This window comes from Centruroides sculpturatus, unplaced genomic scaffold, assembly GCF_000671375.1.
Source record: "Centruroides sculpturatus isolate CEXI.00-Female unplaced genomic scaffold, Cexi_2.0 scaffold975, whole genome shotgun sequence".
Lineage (NCBI taxonomy): Eukaryota > Metazoa > Arthropoda > Arachnida > Scorpiones > Buthidae > Centruroides > Centruroides sculpturatus.
Genome location: NW_019385259.1, coordinates 225,203 through 243,834, shown reverse-complemented (window position 1 = coordinate 243,834; position 18,632 = coordinate 225,203). Strand labels below are relative to the sequence as shown.

At 28.0% G+C, this 18,632-nt stretch overlaps 1 protein-coding gene across 4 annotated transcripts; it reads right to left on the bottom strand.

Annotated features, from left to right (window-relative positions):
* Positions 1-2,485: 2,485 nt before the first annotated feature.
* LOC111636822 (lysozyme-like) lies at positions 2,486-18,084 on the bottom strand. Of its 4 annotated transcripts, none has more exons than XM_023382161.1 (5): positions 17,995-18,084; positions 6,175-6,477; positions 6,015-6,100; positions 4,954-5,062; positions 2,487-3,197 (listed from the first exon to the last, which is right to left on the bottom strand). In XM_023382161.1, the coding sequence occupies exons 2-5, from the start codon at positions 6,209-6,211 to the stop codon at positions 2,935-2,937; spliced, it is 495 nt and encodes a 164-aa protein (XP_023237929.1). In that variant the 5' UTR covers positions 6,212-6,477; positions 17,995-18,084; the 3' UTR covers positions 2,487-2,934. The 4 variants fall into 4 exon arrangements, 3 of the variants coding, with proteins under 3 accessions (XP_023237929.1, XP_023237930.1, XP_023237931.1); XM_023382162.1 differs by lacking the exon at positions 17,995-18,084 and adding an exon at positions 7,367-7,843; XR_002758592.1 differs by lacking the exon at positions 17,995-18,084 and having other exon boundaries at positions 2,486-3,197; positions 6,015-6,084; positions 6,175-7,844.
* Positions 18,085-18,632: the final 548 nt, after the last annotated feature.

The window sequence follows — 18,632 nt, the reverse complement described above, 5'->3', positions numbered from 1 at the left end:
GCTTCAAACAGGGTGAACAAAATCGTGCACCCCCCACACACAAACATGTATACATACAGAAATTAACCCCCCCCCCAATTTTCTCGCATTGCTCGACGTTTCACGATGTTCTAAGTCCAAAAATGTAAAAATCTTGAGGGATCAATTTTGACCGATCGTCATAATTTCCCTCTGTTATATGTAACAGCCGTAAAAGTAAAAATGCAGAAAATAGTAAACGGAAGTGTAAACAATGTCTTGAAAAAATGTAATATTGTTTTTTTTTTTTATCGGATAAGTTAGATGTATTTACTATGCAGATTCAAAAAGTAATGTCCCCTTCTCTTACTGTACTGTACACCAAACTTGAGTTCTTAGTTAATAAATTATCATTGAATAATACACTCTAACGTGACAAAGTCACAATGCATTAAATATCACTTCACTAGAAAAAAAAAGCATTTTAACTTACTGAAAATAATAAAGTTAATAAAAAACGCATTGAACGAAATTTTAACTAAAAATATTTATTCAGAAGAAGAAAAAATATTAGTCTTAAAAATAAATGTCTTTTTTTTTCTATGTTTTTTATAGTAATAATTGTATACCTACTTTTGCACTTCCCCTGTATATTAAGAAGTCCTTAAAAGAAGTGCTTAGTTAACTGCATAACAATCTTAATTTTTATATTTGTATTTATTGGTATGAAAAATAAGATTCATGTAATCTAAAACAAGTAATAATAAGGAAATCGATTTTTCAAGATTCAGTAATAACTATAAACGAGAGTATTGTTTATAATTTGAATGATATAAACGATTGTATGACTAGTTACAAGATAAATTACTCTTGAAAGATAGAATAAACTCATTTAACATCATTGTTCTCTTTCTCTATCTTAAGATGAATTTCTCGAAATCATAACTTTTCAAAATTTTCTGATTTTCTTTACAGTCATTCAAAACTTTTTAATTACTTATTTACAATATGCATATTGTGACAATCTCGAATTAATTAACAACATTGAAATATACTTAAATACTTATTTTCTCATTATTTATTCTATCAAACGCTTAGACAAAGATAGAAATTAATGTGATTTTTAACATCTTTTATGTACAGTAAGCTCTTCAACATAGTCAAGATTGAAAAATTTTAAGTAAATTTATAATAAAAATTTATTAAGAATATATTAATTATATACTTCATCTGAATATGGTTCTTAAACTCTTTTGTTAGGAAGACACTTTTGACAGTCTGGTGATGCCCACGGTGTAATGTCTTTTACGATTTGTATTGATGAAAAANTGAACGAAATTTTAACTAAAAATATTTATTCAGAAGAAGAAAAAATATTTGTCTTGAAAATAAATGTCTTTTTTTTTAACTTTAAAATAAATATTTGTTTTTCTTTCATAAAAATATTTGGGTATTTTCATGAATAATAAGATAAACGGTATATTATTGATATTGTAAATCGATACTGTATTTGTCATCTACAGCTAGAGATCATATGGTGTTCGCATAAATTTGAATTTTGAAACATGTACTGTACACTAGACTTTTGAAAAGCCGTGCATTCATTCCACAGAAAGGTGGCAGATTAACGAAAGTGCATGAGAATATAGGTCTAAAGGCAATGACTTACATTTTCATAGAAACGGAAGTGCACAGGCGATCGCACTGAAAATATGCCTGGTAATTGAGAGGCCGACTAGCAAGAGTATACTGTATATTTTTCATTTATAACTTAAAATTTGTATCACAAAAAACAATCTATGAAACTGTGATTATTCTGAAAGGATGTAATTATCTTTGACTAATTAAATCAGTATTCTTCAAACAGTGAGTTGCAAACTGCATTCTTGAAGTTACCTTAAAGATAAATTAATTTTGGAAATATTTTTATCTTAAAAAATATCTGATTGATCTGATGCATACATCTTGATGACTGAGACAATAATGACACGTGTTTGTCATCCTGGAGATTCAGGTTCGATTTCCGTCGGCGCATAAAAATTTCGTAGATAGTTTAATTTGAATGTGTCGAACTAACTGGTTGTAGGCCCGGCTTATAACAGGCACGGTGAAAGGTTCCACGAATCATTACAGGAAGAAAAAGGATAATTGTAAATTTGAAATATTTCTTATTTTTAAAAACTTTTCATAACGTTTCTTAATTCTAACTCTAAATTTTCTTATCATTTAAATCTTCTCGAACACGTAACAAAGTATAGTCCCTGTGTAAAATATCTGTGGAATATGTATCTGTAATTAAAATTTGTAATAACCGTTAGAGGGCTAATTATAAAGTAGCCCTCTAGTGGTCGATTCGAGCTTACACTATTAAATAATTTTAAAAAGTTATTTTAATTTTGAAAATATTTTAATTCAATAAAACTTAATTACTTAATAAAAATTTGATTTTTTAATTACAACCTTTTAAGATTAATTTTTTATGTAACTTCTCTAACTTTCTTATTGTTGTGGTAAAGTAAATTAATGTGAAACACTCTTCCACGACACGTTTCCATTTAAAGAACTCGGTTGAGAATTTGTCCTACCTGTCTTCGTATTGACAAGTTCATTCAATAGAAAAAAGATACTCACAATAGATACCCACTTATACTTCTACAACCAAAAGCTCTCAACTGGAGAGTTATAGCTATTTTCTTTGATTGTGAAATTCTATTTTCTGTATTTTCTTCATTCTGATAAACTATTGAACTATTTTATCTCATACAACTGCTCCGGAGTGAGATAAATTATTCCATTTTTCATCTTTTCTTACACTTCAACAGCGCTTTTATACTTCCGAACATCAACTTTATACTCTACTCTCGCTTTAAAAATTTATCTTATTTATTTATATATACAAAACGTACGCAAAAATTATTTTATTTTTCAAAATAATACTATTTAATTTATTTTTTTAGATTAAACAATACTTTTAAGTCACACGTTTCTATTGAAAATCAAGTTTTCTAAGACATCCCGGGGTTTAGAAACTTGGTTGAGGTAACACTCGAGAAACCTTAACCACGAAGGAGTCTCTTCGATGTCTGAATGGTAACAATCGTCCTTCCCGTGAGCATGAATTAAAAAATAATCTCCACATTCGAGTCTTCCATTATTATTACAATCGACAGAATTTATTTCTATGTATCTTTGTATTGTTTTATTCGTGCAATCAAAATTGTTAACACAAATTTTGAAGTCTGTAAGATTAATAAATAATTAAAATGTAATTACTATTNGTTAGAAAATCAAAAAACTTGAATAATTTGTTGCTTTTTATAAACAGTTAAATACGAACATATTTCATTTTTTTTAAAAAAATTATATTTTAAATAAACAGAAGCTAGGAATTATAAATTAAATCTGACGGATGTAAACGTCAGATAAATGCCGATAAATGTTAAAATATATTTAACTTTGGAATAAAGCCAATAAAATAAAGAAACAAGAATTTTATTTGGAATTATAAGTTTAAAATATTAACTTAAAATAACAATAACAATAACAATAACCTTGAATTACCTGGCAGATGCAGAGCAAACACGTGTTCTCGACAGGATTTGTCGTATCTTTTTTGCCATTTGCTAGGTTTCTGTCAATCAAAAAATCTGAATTATAGAATTGTCTTATTATAAAATTAAAAGTAAAATATTTAAATAAATAAAAACGTACAGGAGTGGCCCAAAAGTCAGTTAAACAGTTTAAATTTCTGTCTTATTCAAATGCTTATAAAATTTGAAAAAATTGTTTAAAGTATAAAATTACAATGCTTTGACACAGGTTCAGAAAATTTCAGAATTGTTTGAAAAAAAATGTGGTTATCTAATTTTGGGCCACTTGAGTATTAATCAGTTTTTAAAGTTTAAGTGCATTAATTATATTGTTACTATACTTACGGTAAAATTGGTAATGCATTTATCTGTGGCTGTTTTTCACAGAACATACATGAAAACTATATTAACGAATGTCCATTTTATATTAAAATAATTTAATATTTTTTGTATTATTTTAAATGTATAGCGTGACGGACAGACCAGTGAGGTGTATACATTTTTAATATCATGTTATAGCAAGAAACTTTAGTATAACAATATTTAGAAAAATTTAGAATTTTTTATTTAAAATATTTTATTGAATTTCTTTAAAATTTGGATACTTGCTCTGTTCGATTGGTTGGAATAACGTATATTTTTACGTCAAGTTGACGTCATAGCTTCAATTATATAATGAGAAATTCTAAAAGATGATGTCAAATTTACGTAAAAATGTACACTATTCCAACCAATCGAACAGTCCTTTAGTTGTTATAAGAAGACTTAAATTGGAACAATTATGAATAAAATTACCGACTTTATTGAGTATTCGTTTCATTATACTAGTATATACTATTACGTCAATTTTATGTCATTTTAAAGTTTTCCAAAAGATGTCTTTTAGATATCAAAATTTAATTTTAAAATATTCTACCACGTAAAACAATATCAGGCATAAAAGATTGATTACTGATTAATGTAAAAATAAATAAGTGTTAAATTCATCAATTTCTTAATTAATGTACAGTACTTCGAAACAGAACTTATTTGACGTAAAAATGTACAGTACAGTACAGTACATTTTTACGTCAATTCGACGTCACTCCTACAGATTTTATAATGACAAATACTAAAATGACGTAAAATTGACGTAATAGTATATACTATTATAATGAAACGAATATGTTTCTAATCAATCATTGTTAAAATCAATTATTCAATATATCTTACGTTTATCACAGAGAACCACTTATATTTATAAAAAATACTTTAACTGGCGTTTTTCTACAGGCTTTACTTTTAAAATTGCTGTTTTAAAAGCAATATTTAATAGGAGGGAAAAATGCTATCCTCCCTTTCTATTAAACAAATAAAATTTATTATACTTTTAATATATTTGACACTAATTAAAATGAATTCCTACCTTCTCCTTCACGTCCGGCATCGTTCCAGTACTCTTCTGTAATGTAGCATGGTCCGTATCTTTTATCACCAGGTTCACATTTTTCAAGAGGATTACAATTAGTTAGAGCCTAAAAATATAAAAGAATAGTCTCATTTTTTGTATATTTTAACTCTTCTCTAATTATCATTACATTATAAAATAAAACAATTTTCAGTTCAATTTGTGTAGAAGTCACAAATGAAGATGAAGTCTTTAATTATAGAAAAGGTCATCTTTAATTAGAATAACCCAATCAGCTTTTTCGCTTAATTAATTAATCATTATCAAAGAACTAGGCCCTTTCAAAGGTACTAGAGGTCTAGTGCAAGAGAAACAAGAGGGCCTCTTTGCCTTTATCGAGACACGAGCAATGAATATCTGTACTGTACATTAAATATACTGTTTTTGGGGCCTCCATTTGCATTGAGTAGAACGATTAATGCATCATCAGCTAAATTAAGCGATGTATCATCTTTAACAGCATTGATTGAAGCATCTCCTGTGACTAAAATGAATGATCAAGAAGACGAATTGACGCATCATTCGCGTCTAGAATGAATGATCATCAACTTCATTTGAATAATCGCTTATCATTGAAAAGCTAAGCGTTTATCATCGTACTTATTTATATAATTCATCATCATCAATAAAATAATTAATCATCATCCTGAAGTGTGGAATAATTCAGCATCATTAACTTAATAATCAATAATGTTAAAGTGAATGAATGATAGACCATTTTGAATCTTAATTAATCGTTAGAAAATCAAAAAACTTGAATAATTTGTTGCTTTTTATAAACAGTTAAATACGAACATATTTCATTTTTTTTAAAAAAATTATATTTTAAATAAACAGAAGCTAGGAATTATAAATTAAATCTGACGGATGTAAACGTCAGATAAATGCCGATAAATGTTAAAATATATTTAACTTTGGAATAAAGCCAATAAAATAAAGAAACAAGAATTTTATTTGGAATTATAAGTTTAAAATATTAACTTAAAATAACAATAACAATAACAATAACCTTGAATTACCTGGCAGATGCAGAGCAAACACGTGTTCTCGACAGGATTTGTCGTATCTTTTTTGCCATTTGCTAGGTTTCTGTCAATCAAAAAATCTGAATGATAGTTTTATTATTTATCAACAACTTGTGGCTTTAATAGTATCAATATATTATAAATTAACACTTACCTAAAATCAATAGAAACTTACACAAGAACACTAGCATAGTTGTTACCTCTATAGATATATTTGTTTATGGATTCTTCTTCTCGGAAACAATGACAAAAAATAGAAATTATTTTGAAAGTAAAAGTTCAAGGTGACCTTGACATAGTCTGTTATGACGTAAAATTCGTTCCTATATACACTTGTTAATGTTTTATACTTTCAAATTGAATTATAAGCGACCCATTTTTTTAGCTTTTTAAGGTGATAAACTTTAAGGAAGTGGTAAATATGACGTAATTAAACTTCCTGTTCTTATCGAATTTACTAGGAAAATGAATTTCGTGCGTTAAGGTCATAAAAATTATAATATCAAGTAACATTTTCTTAAAATTATTACGTGTTAAATTGAAACAATGGTTTATATAAGGGCGTGAATTTCACGATAAAGGTTATTTTTATAATATTTCATTTATTTATTTATATTATAATTCAATTTTTTAAGTAATTTTTTTTTTAGATTTTTCAACCAAAACTACAAGATATTTATAGGAATAAATTTGTTTTGGCGTTGACGCGTCGCTGGTATATTAGGTTAACTTTTATATAATATTACCATTATTTTATTCTTTCTATTATATTGTATAGAATTGTGAAAAAGTTTTGGGTATTTTTATTAAAAAATAACAAAATAGTTTGTGTATCGTCAATAATATAATTGGCGCCGCGCGACGCAACGCCATCGAGTAAAACCGGAAAAAGATTGCCAAACTGTATTGTCGTTTAATTTATTTTCGTTCAATTATTATATAACATGTAAAAATACAACTAATTCTTTCCTACTATTGTATAATATAATTTTATTTTTTAAATTTCGCACTTTATTGTAAAGAATATACAGGTTCGATCGCGCCGCGCGCCGCTCCTCTTCGCGTCATATAACAATTTCATAATTTAGAGAACTAATTATCCATTCCTTTTTTTATTTCTATAAAGTAATAATATTTTAAAAACAATAAATGTTCTTAAAGAAAAAATAATACAGATAAATTGCTAATATCCCTGATTTTGTAGACATTTCTGATTCGAGTTCGCGTCGCTAAGCGCGACAAGCACCTCAATATATTAATATTTCAAAAAATTGCCGTAAACTAATAAATAAATTTAGAATAAACACCACTCCTCAATTCATATATTAAGTAATGCGTTTACTCACCAATTTAACCACTCGCACGAGGAGTAAAAATTTAAAACCTTCGCAGAGCTTACGAACGATGTGACGAGTCACGTCCCGTCGCGTCGAGCCGCGTGACTCTTTTTTTTTTTCTTTTTAATGAAAATCCGATTAAGTTTTGTATTAGAAGATTAATAGAATGCTTATTAAACTATTTAATTTAATTTCTAAGGAAAGTGAGACAAAAAAGTAATTTAAAGAAGTAATTTGTACAAAATGGAACCTTCATAAAACGGATTATATTAACGAAAACCTGTTCAAAACGGAAACCTGCCAAACCGGAAAAGAATATTCAGTATCGTTTATCGGTTATACAGTAAAACCTGTATAACCGGTTCCGATTTACACGGGTTTTGCTGTATTTATTGGTGATATTTTCAAAGAAAGTTTCTTTTTTAAAAAATAAAACTTCAAAAAGGATTTCAAATATCTGAAAAAACTCCCAAAATGTTTTTTCCTAATTACAATCGTTTAAAATAATTGAATTCCCTAGATAAAAGGTAATTTTCATTTATTTAATGTCAAAAGATCTGGTAATTATCTTTAAATTTGTCATTTAATATACTTTTAGAAAACAATAAAATTAGTTCAATAAATAAAAAAATATCCTCCTTTGTTCTTCTTTAACTTTTTATTTTATTTTATTCTATCAATTAAATTAAGGCAAGTTTTTATTAAGGCTTAAAAAATTAATTTTCTAATTAATTTCTTGAATTTACGAGGACTTAAGAAATATCAATCGAATTTTTAGAACTTTTTAATCGTCTCCAACTAATTGTACCTTATTTTTTATTTTTCTAAAGATTTAATCATTATTAAATATATTTTACTTTTTTATTTAACATAAATTAACCTCGTAACTCTTCTTAATTGGAAGACTTTCTAAAACAAATTTCTTATACTTTGGCCCTAAGTCATCACTTTTTTAATTTAGAAAAATTATAAATTTATACATTAATTAAATTAACTACATTAAAAATATATACTGTATTAAGATTCTCAATTTTTATTCGAATTTCAAAAAAAATTATAAAGATGCTTGCCATACGTATGCAATTTTCTTAGAAATTTTACATATTTAGAACTTTCAGTAACATTAGACATGAATTAAATTCTAAAACAAATTGCGTTAAAAATTCTGAAAATTCATTAATATTACACTAATTATGATTAAACTAATTTAAATAAAATTTTAAAGACTTTTGTGTTTTTAAGAGATTTTAATAAATAATTTAAAAAGAATTTAACATAAATTAACCTTTAAAAATGAATATTTACATTTATTTTCTAATAAAATATAATTTTACTGTTCATAATTGTACTAATTTTTAGAGATTTTATCAATTAATAAGTAATTTTTAAGTATAATATTAAGTATAAAAATAACTTTTTTAGTTATTTAATTTTAGAAAATTGTAAAAAATATTTTAAGACTTAACTTTTTATCAATGATTTTCTAATAAAATTAAACATAATTTTAGCATTTTTTAATAAACAAACTTTAATTTAGGAATGAAGATGTAAATTTAATCCTGTTCATTTTATAATTATGAAGAAGAGAAAATGGAATATAATTTTTGTAAAAAGTTCTTTTAAAATTTTAATTTCACGCTTTCCTTAACCAACAGCTGGTCCGTAAAGATTATTCAATATATTTATATCTAACAGAATTTGCTTTTTATATAGATTCTACTGAAAGAACTCGAAGACATTCTTCAATGATAAACGGATATATTTTCTAGTTTTATAATAATAAAATAAAATAAAAAATCGAAAAACATTATAAAAATATTTTTACTTCCTTATTTTCTTATTTTTATTAATTTTTATCAACGAAATATTAAAAATTCTTTAACTTATAACATTTTTAGTGTAAATAATATTAAAATTTCTTTATTCTTATATGACAATTAATCCAAGTTTTTCGTTTAATTAACTGATTTTTTTTTCACGTCTGTCAATTTGTCTGGATGTTAAACTTTTAAACAATTTTATTACATTTCTCTCGAATAATTAACTCTACTCATTTTTAATAAATCCATTTTCTACTTTATAAATTAGTTATTCATATGACAATTTATTTAAATTAATTTTGATATCCGGAATGTTTGAATACGTGGCGAAGCAAGAAATCGAGGTATGAAGAGAACATAAACTTGGGAATCTCTGCTTAATTTAATTTCTCTCTAGCATCTGTATATATAATGAGTTAAATATGAGAAAATATTGATGAAATTTTAATCTTTGTAAACGTAACATCTTATAAAATGTAATTACATTCAGTTAAATAAAAGAAATGTATGAATTTCGTAATTCAAATAGAATTTTTGTGATTTCAAGTAAATAATAAATATAAATATTTATATATTTTTTAAAATCAAGTTCCCACTTTATATGTGATAAGCTATTCTAACGAATGTTCTATAGAAATAATCTAATTTCCATAGAAAAAAATTCCTTGAAAATTAGAACAAACCTTTTTCTATCCTCCATCTTTCGTACTTTTTCGTAGTGGGGAAGTATGAAATGACGTAATAAGATTCACTATTCTAACATAACGAATACATCCTATTATTAATTAGCATAATTGTGACGAATGATGATCTTCAACCAATCACCAACGCTCAATGCCTCAACTGCACTCAGCCTTAGTTAATAAATGTTATAATGATCGTGTTATTTTAACAGATTCTAATAGTTATAAAATGTTTTGAGAAAATTTCTGTATAATTTTTAAAAAGTAAAAAGTATAAAAATAAATGTCAAATACTTTAATGGACTCTAAAGTCCTAAAATATCTGTCGTACAAAATGGAAGCTAAATCTTACTCACTAACTTTAAAGTTACATGCGATTGGTGTTAATTTCTAACTTTTTTGCAATTTAAATCATTATTGGATTTGAATTTACGATAATCCCGCCTATCACTATAAATAGACACGCCTTCGACCAATCAGATTAACGAAATAGCAGACTTTTAAGATCCGTCTAACTTTAACGAATAGTCAGAACCAAATCATTTCATTCGGTATTCATCGTAGTGATAACAACTTTCTGCTGTTTAAAGCAGAAAATAATGACACTGAATCACAAATTGTACATTTTAATAATGTATCTTATATGTATAATAGTTAATAAACGTTACAAATGTAATTTATATAAACTTATTGGTACTGTATTTTAAACATAAAACTCGTACCACATTCTTGGTAGATGTTTCGTAAGCGTTATTTAATTGATTACTACATATTATAGTTATTATTTAAATACCGATAACGGGAATAAAACCAGGAAAATTATGATTTTATAACTGTGACGAAAGATTTTTCATAAGTTAGAATAAAAATATTATATAAGTTTTAAATAATCAGTCTCGTAAATGCTATATTAAACGAAACTTAAGCTAAAAAACTGATAAAAATTTTCACAAAAAACTAAAAAATTTAAACTATTCCGAAGATTATTCTGTATTGTGGAGAACGATGATTCCTAGAGTTTTTCGTTTGTCAGTATTTAAATAAGAAGTGACTTATTAATAATTATATAAAAGGAACTTCTTAATTATATTATAAAATTTATATAAAAAAATCCAAAACTCCAAGTTTTTAAAATATTTTAAAATATTTTAAAAAATTTTAATAACAATTTAAAGTCGTGAGTTTTTACATCATTAATCATTAAAGACAGTTAATGCTGTCATTTTCTATTTTAATATTTGGAAAAGACAGAAAATTTAGGATTAAAAAAAATGATAAATGTTTTATAAAATTTCAAAGTATATTATCAACTAATATTATCTTTTGCAGATGAAATAAAAATAAAGATTAACTTAAAATTAACCTTAAAAAATGTAGTGCAAAAAAATTTTCTTGAACTAAGTTTTGAAAATGTCTTACATAATTTTAAAGTTTGACAAATCTTAATTATCTTCTTTGTATTTTCTTTGCAAGGGGAGCTGAATTTCAATATAAATCTTCACTTGTCACTTCACTAATATTTGCGATTCGACGCCAAACTAACGAGTAAATGCTGATAGTGGCAATTGATTGGAGGAACTGAATGGAAATAACTCTGCCTACTTTTCTTTTTAACCTATTACAGTACAGCAAACGTGTCTTCATCCAATCTACGTTGAGCTATTTTAAAATCTTTCAGATTTTATCGTCTGTATTTTGAAAAGAACTACTTATGCGCGTTTTATTTTTTATATCTGATTCATACCAAATTGTTTGAATAAATATTAATATTTATCATTATACTATAGTGTAATAGTTACCTATGTACTGTACTTTACAGTACATAAAAGTCAAAATATGTATGTATGCTTGTTAGGTAATTCACAATGCTAAGACAAATTCATGAAGCCAGGAAAGACTAATATATAATATAATATGTTATATTGTAAATTGTTTATATTATTGTATGATTATATTATATACAGTCAACACCTATTGACGGCCCACCCCCTCGAAAGCCCCAGAAAAACCGGGCTCACAGCAAGTACTTTAATATGGGAGATTAATAGCATTAAAATTTTAAATGTATAATTATATTCTAGTTTTTTGATTACCAATAAATATTCATTGGGATAAGTTCTAATAAGAAAGTGAAAATTACTGTAATAACCAATGAAAAGGTAAGATAAAATTGATTCATTGACTGAACCATTTGGGCAATCTGCCAAAAGAGAAGCGCCCCTTTTTGGCAGATTGTCCTCAATAGGGATTTGGGAGGAGGACTGATCCCTTTTGAGATTTTAGACACACGAAGAAAACCCGGAAAACACTACATGATAAGACCGTTGGTAAGGCGCAAACCCGCGATCGAATAGTAATGTTCACAGATTTGATTCATTCGGCCAGATGTGGGTACGGTACATCAATGAAAGAACACGTTATGAATTTTTGCTGTTAACGATTTAAAAATTCCTCACGAATAATTTCTGATTATTCTGATTCCCGTTGCTTCATTCAAAGCAATGAATTAGATAGGTAACTTGTAACTGTTCCATGCCGATTTTGGTGTTCCTGAAAAAATCTTAACACATATTTCGATTAAACTGACTTTTGGGTAATCTTCCGTAGTCCGCATCCACAAGCATAAGCATTGCAAGATCGAATCAAACTGAATTACAAAGATTATTTTTTAGTCTTTTTTTAAAACAAATTTCTGGTCATGGTATTATTTATGACGTTTTATTTATGTTTTTCGACTGTAATGAAAATTTAAACCATCTTATATGTAAGAACGAGAGCAATTAGCAAAATAAAGTTTCTGTTTGTTAAGTTATGGCAACGCAACACTTGGGCGATCTGCCTAGGGGATGCCTTTTTAAGGGAAACTTATTTAGGCGTTATAGACCTGGAGAAAACCCGGAAAACTCCACGTGGTCAGCCCGTCCGAGCGAGGCGCGAACCCACGACCGAACTACCAGCGTTCAGGGTATGAAGACCGTTTGGACTCTGGTGAGCGACATAAAGCCACAAAAACTTAAGCTTAAAGTTTATAAAAGCTAAAAATCTTTATAAATTTCATTTAGATCGTTTAAAATTTAATTTACTTAACTTAATTTACAAGACTATAATAAATGATACAATTAAATATTTAAGAAATGAATAATAAATGAAAATTTTAAATTCAATGTTTTTTTACATTTTTGTCTTATAAAGAATGATAAAATAGTGATATTAAATTATACACTTATAAATATTTAATAAAACAATTTTCTTAACTCCATTCAAGGATCCATTTTATATATAATTGAAAAATTACACAATTCATCTTAGTAATTAGAAAAAAGATGACACTGTTAAGCATCACAATTATTAAGTTTAAAAAATAATTAATTTAAATGGCAACTAAATTCATACACCAGAATAAAGTTTATTTCCGTTCAGCTTCGTACTCTTTAATATACAATTATATTGTTTGGAATCTCAAGAGACACCGTAAATCTACTTTTAAGTCTCACTAATTTTCCTGCATAATTCATAATTTAATAATTATAATGCTTCAATTTTAGAATTAAATTAAATAATTAATGTCGTAATTGGTGTTTGGAGACACATTCTGGTATCCAATAAATTATTTTTGTAACGTAGCGTTCCGATCTTTAGCTTTGCGAGTGCAGAGATCCCGTTTTACGACTTCTCGCTTTACACTTAAAGGTTCGTTATAAAGATTTTCTATTATAACTCGGGAATTCCCGAAATATGCAATAGATGACTATGAAAAACAAGGCCTGAACATAGGAGGCAGCAGGAGTTGCATGCCGGTATAATCCGTCGTCTTTAAAAGGCTACTACGTCGGAAGCATTTTAGGATCAGCATACCACTGTTTTAAAAGGAGTAAATTTTGATTCCGCTGACGAGTGGGTCGTTTGTGATCAAAATACAACGCCGTGTCATTTGACCCGAGCGGGCCCTCGAAGTCATTGTTTTATTTTTAATCACGACTAGTAATAGATATTCTCATAAACTATTAAATTTAATATTATATTTAAATATTATTGTGTATTTAGGGCAATTTCTTTCACGTCATTAATCGTAAATGTGACATCTTAAAAGTAGAGAAATCGAGCTGGAGACATTTCTCATTAAGAAATAAATATTATATAAAATTTTTATTTTAACAAATTTTATAAAATTTTATGAATTTTTTAAAAAGGAATGAAAGAATGTAATTACAATAAACCTGAATTCCGAAATAAAGAACGAAATATGTTCTAGATAGTTCCGCCATCTTCCGATTAAAATTGTAACTACTAATTTTGAAATATTGTTGAAAATAATTTTTAAGTTTATTTATATTAATTGATATTGCAGAGTATATTTATAAAATTTAAATAAAAATAATTTAAAAATTTTAAAGATATAATTACAATAAAATATGATTTTATAACAAGTTTACCTCATTCTATAACAGAACCACGATTACTAAAATAGAAATTTGGAGAACTCTCTTCCACAAACGCTCTAGAGCAGTGTTTCTCAACCTCTAACGAATCGTCACCCCCTTCAACGTAGTATCGTCCCCTTCAATAAAACCGTTACGTAGTATCGCCCCCTTCACTTCAAAATTCCGATGCCCAGGGCCAAGGCTAACGCCAAATTCGTACTGCATCGAATAGATTAGTGACTAGTATAATGTTATTTGTTTAATTTTTGTACGATATAACGAATAAAATATCTAATTATTCTTAATATAATGTTTTACTATATCGCCCAGAAAATTGTTTTTCGCCCCATAAAATATAAATTGTTACTAATCGCCCCCTCAACATGGAAAAACGCCCACGTGGGGGCGATATCGCCCCCGTTGAGAAACACTGCTCTAGAGATAAGCTCTGCCACCAGGGCGGCGTATCAGCGACTCGGGCCTAGAAAGCCTATAATGAGTGGTGGTGCGAATAGCTGCCGCCATTTCTTTTCCAAACTAATTATTTAGCCGCAGTTACGTACTACACTTGGAGAAACAAACATAATCTACAACTTATTTAAATGGAAATTCGGACAGAAGAAAACAAATGCCGTTTTCGATTTTTACAATTAATTTTTACTATTATTATTTGTCAAGGAAATTCCACATAGTATATTAAACAAATTTAATATACTATGTGGAGTTTGTTTATGATGAACATTTATCGGACGCGACGAGTAATTAGCCAATTTTTTTTTTTAATATCCTGAATGTTAATTACTTTTGAATACCGTCTTTTCGCGGAATGAGCGGCATTCCGCATAAAAACGGGAGACCAGCGTGCCAGGAACCCCGGGGTTTTCGGTATGCCGCTCATTTCGCGAAAAGTAATTAAGTTTGAATACAATTTTTAATTTCATGGAAATAATGTTGATTGATAGTAATAATCAATACAACATAATTTCGATAATTGCTTTAACTGGTTTGATCAAATGATTGTTATTTTAATCATCATACGTGATCAAGACTAGGATAATGAATTACGTAACAAATAATTTTATTCAATTTTTCTCTCAAACAGATATTTAAGTATGAAAATATTTATTTATTAATTTAAAGAAATTTAAAATATTTTATTATTATTCTGGTGTTTTCCCGTGGGAGAAAGAAAAAATTCTTAAAAAGCGAAAAATTAAGAGGAAACTAAAATCTTTACGATGGCAGCCATATTCGAACTCTCCAACACCTGGCTCTCCGACTATGGATGCTTTGTTACAAACAGATTCCACTGTATATTTCAGTTATACTCATTTTAATATGATTTAATTACATAAGCAAACTTAAGCAAAAATAGTTTACGTCAAAATCCACGAATTTAGATTGGAGCAATCCCACTGACTTTAAGACTTGTTTGATTCAGGGAAACAATCTTATTTTGTATTGATTCTGTTATCAATTGAAATCACAATTCCATAAATATATTTTTAATTCTATAATATGTCTACGGCAGACGACTATCAAATCAAAAAAGTATGATATTTGGCTCTTTGTTTAGCATTTGAATTGACTATCGAGTCAATTATACTCTTTATAAAGATCAATAAAAATTATATATGGTATGAGTCTGTAGATTTCTTATATGTACACATCATCTGTCCTCACACGAGTAGACCTCTAGTAATTTGAGGCAACGCATTGCGTTCTGTTGGTGCCATCTAATGCTTTACATTGGCTTCAGAATTATCGATTGTTTAGTGTAATTATCGACGATAGATCAACAGTTACGTCTGGTTATAGTCAGGTTTGCTTTAAATTTTCCTCTTCTGTAGAAACTAAGAGAAGATCGGCCACGTCCACAATGCGAGCAGTGGTATTTTACAACAAACGCTTGATTGAAATGTGCAAGAGAAACGAATGCGATTGGTTCAACAAATATTAAAAAGAATCTAGCAAGGAGTTGCTCAACTTTACCTGCAGTTATGAGAATTTATTTTAAAAATAACTTTTATATTATTAATCATACTATTAATAAATAAAATTGTGTAAGACCCTATCTTTATGAGATTTCGTTATAAAATTTTTCATACTACTAAATATTATAAAATGGCAAAGGTTAATTTTGAAAGTAGAGACAGGTTTTATTAAAAAAAAATTGTAAATGTTATTAATGGGTAAAATCTTAATTAAGTCCAACCCCTCTCGAAATATGACAGATCTGGAAAAGCAACGACAGAGGAAAGGCAAAATCTGGAAGAGAAGAGAAATCATTCCGAGAACCAACTCGGTATTCTTGAGACTTACATTCTCAGTGGCATCCTATGTGGATGTGAGACGTGAGCCATGAACAGGATCTTTCATCAAAAAAATCTTAGCCTTCGAAAGGAACTGCTATAGAAAACTATTGCGAATAAATTGATTAGATATGGTCAAAAACGAGGAAATATATCGAAAATTCCAACCTAAAGAAACCACCCTTCAGACGGTAATCAGAAGGAAGCTGTAACTATTTGGGAACATTTGCAAAATGATCCCAGAAACAGAATTAAAGGCCCTAGTATTCAGAATGATAGATGGTACAAACAGGACTGGCAGACCTCACAAAAGATGGATTGATGACATCTGAGACTGGAAGAGACCTCCGAGATCTCTACCATGCCGCACAGGATCGGACAACATAAAGGGAGTTGACAAGGAATGCAACAGATTCTAACGGGCACTGGTCACAAGAGAATTTATTGATTGATTAATTGTAGGTGTGAAAAGGACGTCGGGAAATGAAAAATGTCGAGACCCCCTTGTTTTCTTCTGTTAACTTCTTGTAAAATAAATTTGTTTTCTTTTTTTGTAAATTTTAAATGTAATTATCGTCCTTGCGATTTACCAGTTTTTAGTAGTTTTATTAACCAAGAACAGAGTACCCTTAAATTGCATTTACAATCAGTATGGCAGAGTCGCTCAATAATTAGTCCGACTCCGACTCCAACCTTTCTCTTTTTTAAAAAGCCAGAATATGATTTCATTTATAAGAAAGATACCACTTGGGCTCTAAATACTTTTATCTGAAATTTTTCTATAAAAAGTTGTACTAAAATTAATGGCGAGAATAAAAAAGAAGGATATAACGAATTTACTTCGGAAAAGCTTTCGAATACTTCATTCTACATTTTAATAGTCAGAAGAATTTCACTTATATTAGTTAATTAACAAAAATTAATTTAAATTTAATCATTCGAAGGAAAAAATTAAATATAATAAATGCAAAACAAGGATTTGATAAATAACGTAATAACGTAATAAGGTACTGTACTTTTGTAGCATTATAGTCGTGGTCCGATCGCACGTCAGTAATCATTTTCATACGCATTTGCGGCAGTCGGACAATTCCATTTGAGCGCGTAACTTATTGTCAATGAAATATGGCCTAATCTGCACTGCGTATGAATTTTATCGGTGTACAATGCAAACAAATGACAAATGGATAAGTGGCACATTACGGTTACACGTAGCCTCATTTCTTGGGGGTAAACGTCACAAATATTCATGCATTCGCTTCGTGAGTATTCGTGAGGTTTACCCTCACAAAATGATTTTCGTTTCGGTATATTCATGAATTTGATGCGTGAATATAGAGAAACGGAAATCAATTTATTCTATTTTAAATACATAAAAATAAAAAGAGATAAATTACATACTTTTTCGAGAAGGTCTTAATAAAAATTTTGCCAAAGAAAGTATCAAAATCGAGCGAAGAAAAGCGCTTTATCATGAAAAATAATTTAAACAATAAGAAAAAAAAACAATTAGAAAGTATTGTTACTTTAATATGACGTTAGTACAAATGACGTCAAAAGTTTAATTAAATTAACCGTAAAAATGTTTTAAAACATTATAGTTTCAAAATTCCGGCTGTCTAAGAAACCAAATATGTAAACAATTGTATAGAAGTATGTTAATTCGACATCCTCGATACAGAATACACAGCAATGGGCGCATCAAATAGTAAAGCGGCTTTAAAAAAGCTGGACAAGCGAGCCAATGGTGTAATCCATTTCATGTGAAACGAGCTTTCATTGATTGGCTTATCCAACTGTATTAAAACCGTTTTACCAGGCGACACGTCTAATATTTATAAGGCGTATAACGTATCTAATTTCGCGAAAATATAAACACTACCGGAATGCTGCCAGATTAACGAACTTGTACTGTATATATTTAATACTTTTCAACTTAAAAAAGTCAAATATTTATTTTAATGATTAGTATTTTCTACGAATTCAAAACTACAATAATACTAAAATTTATATATGTTTTCAAGGTGTCAGAACTTGCA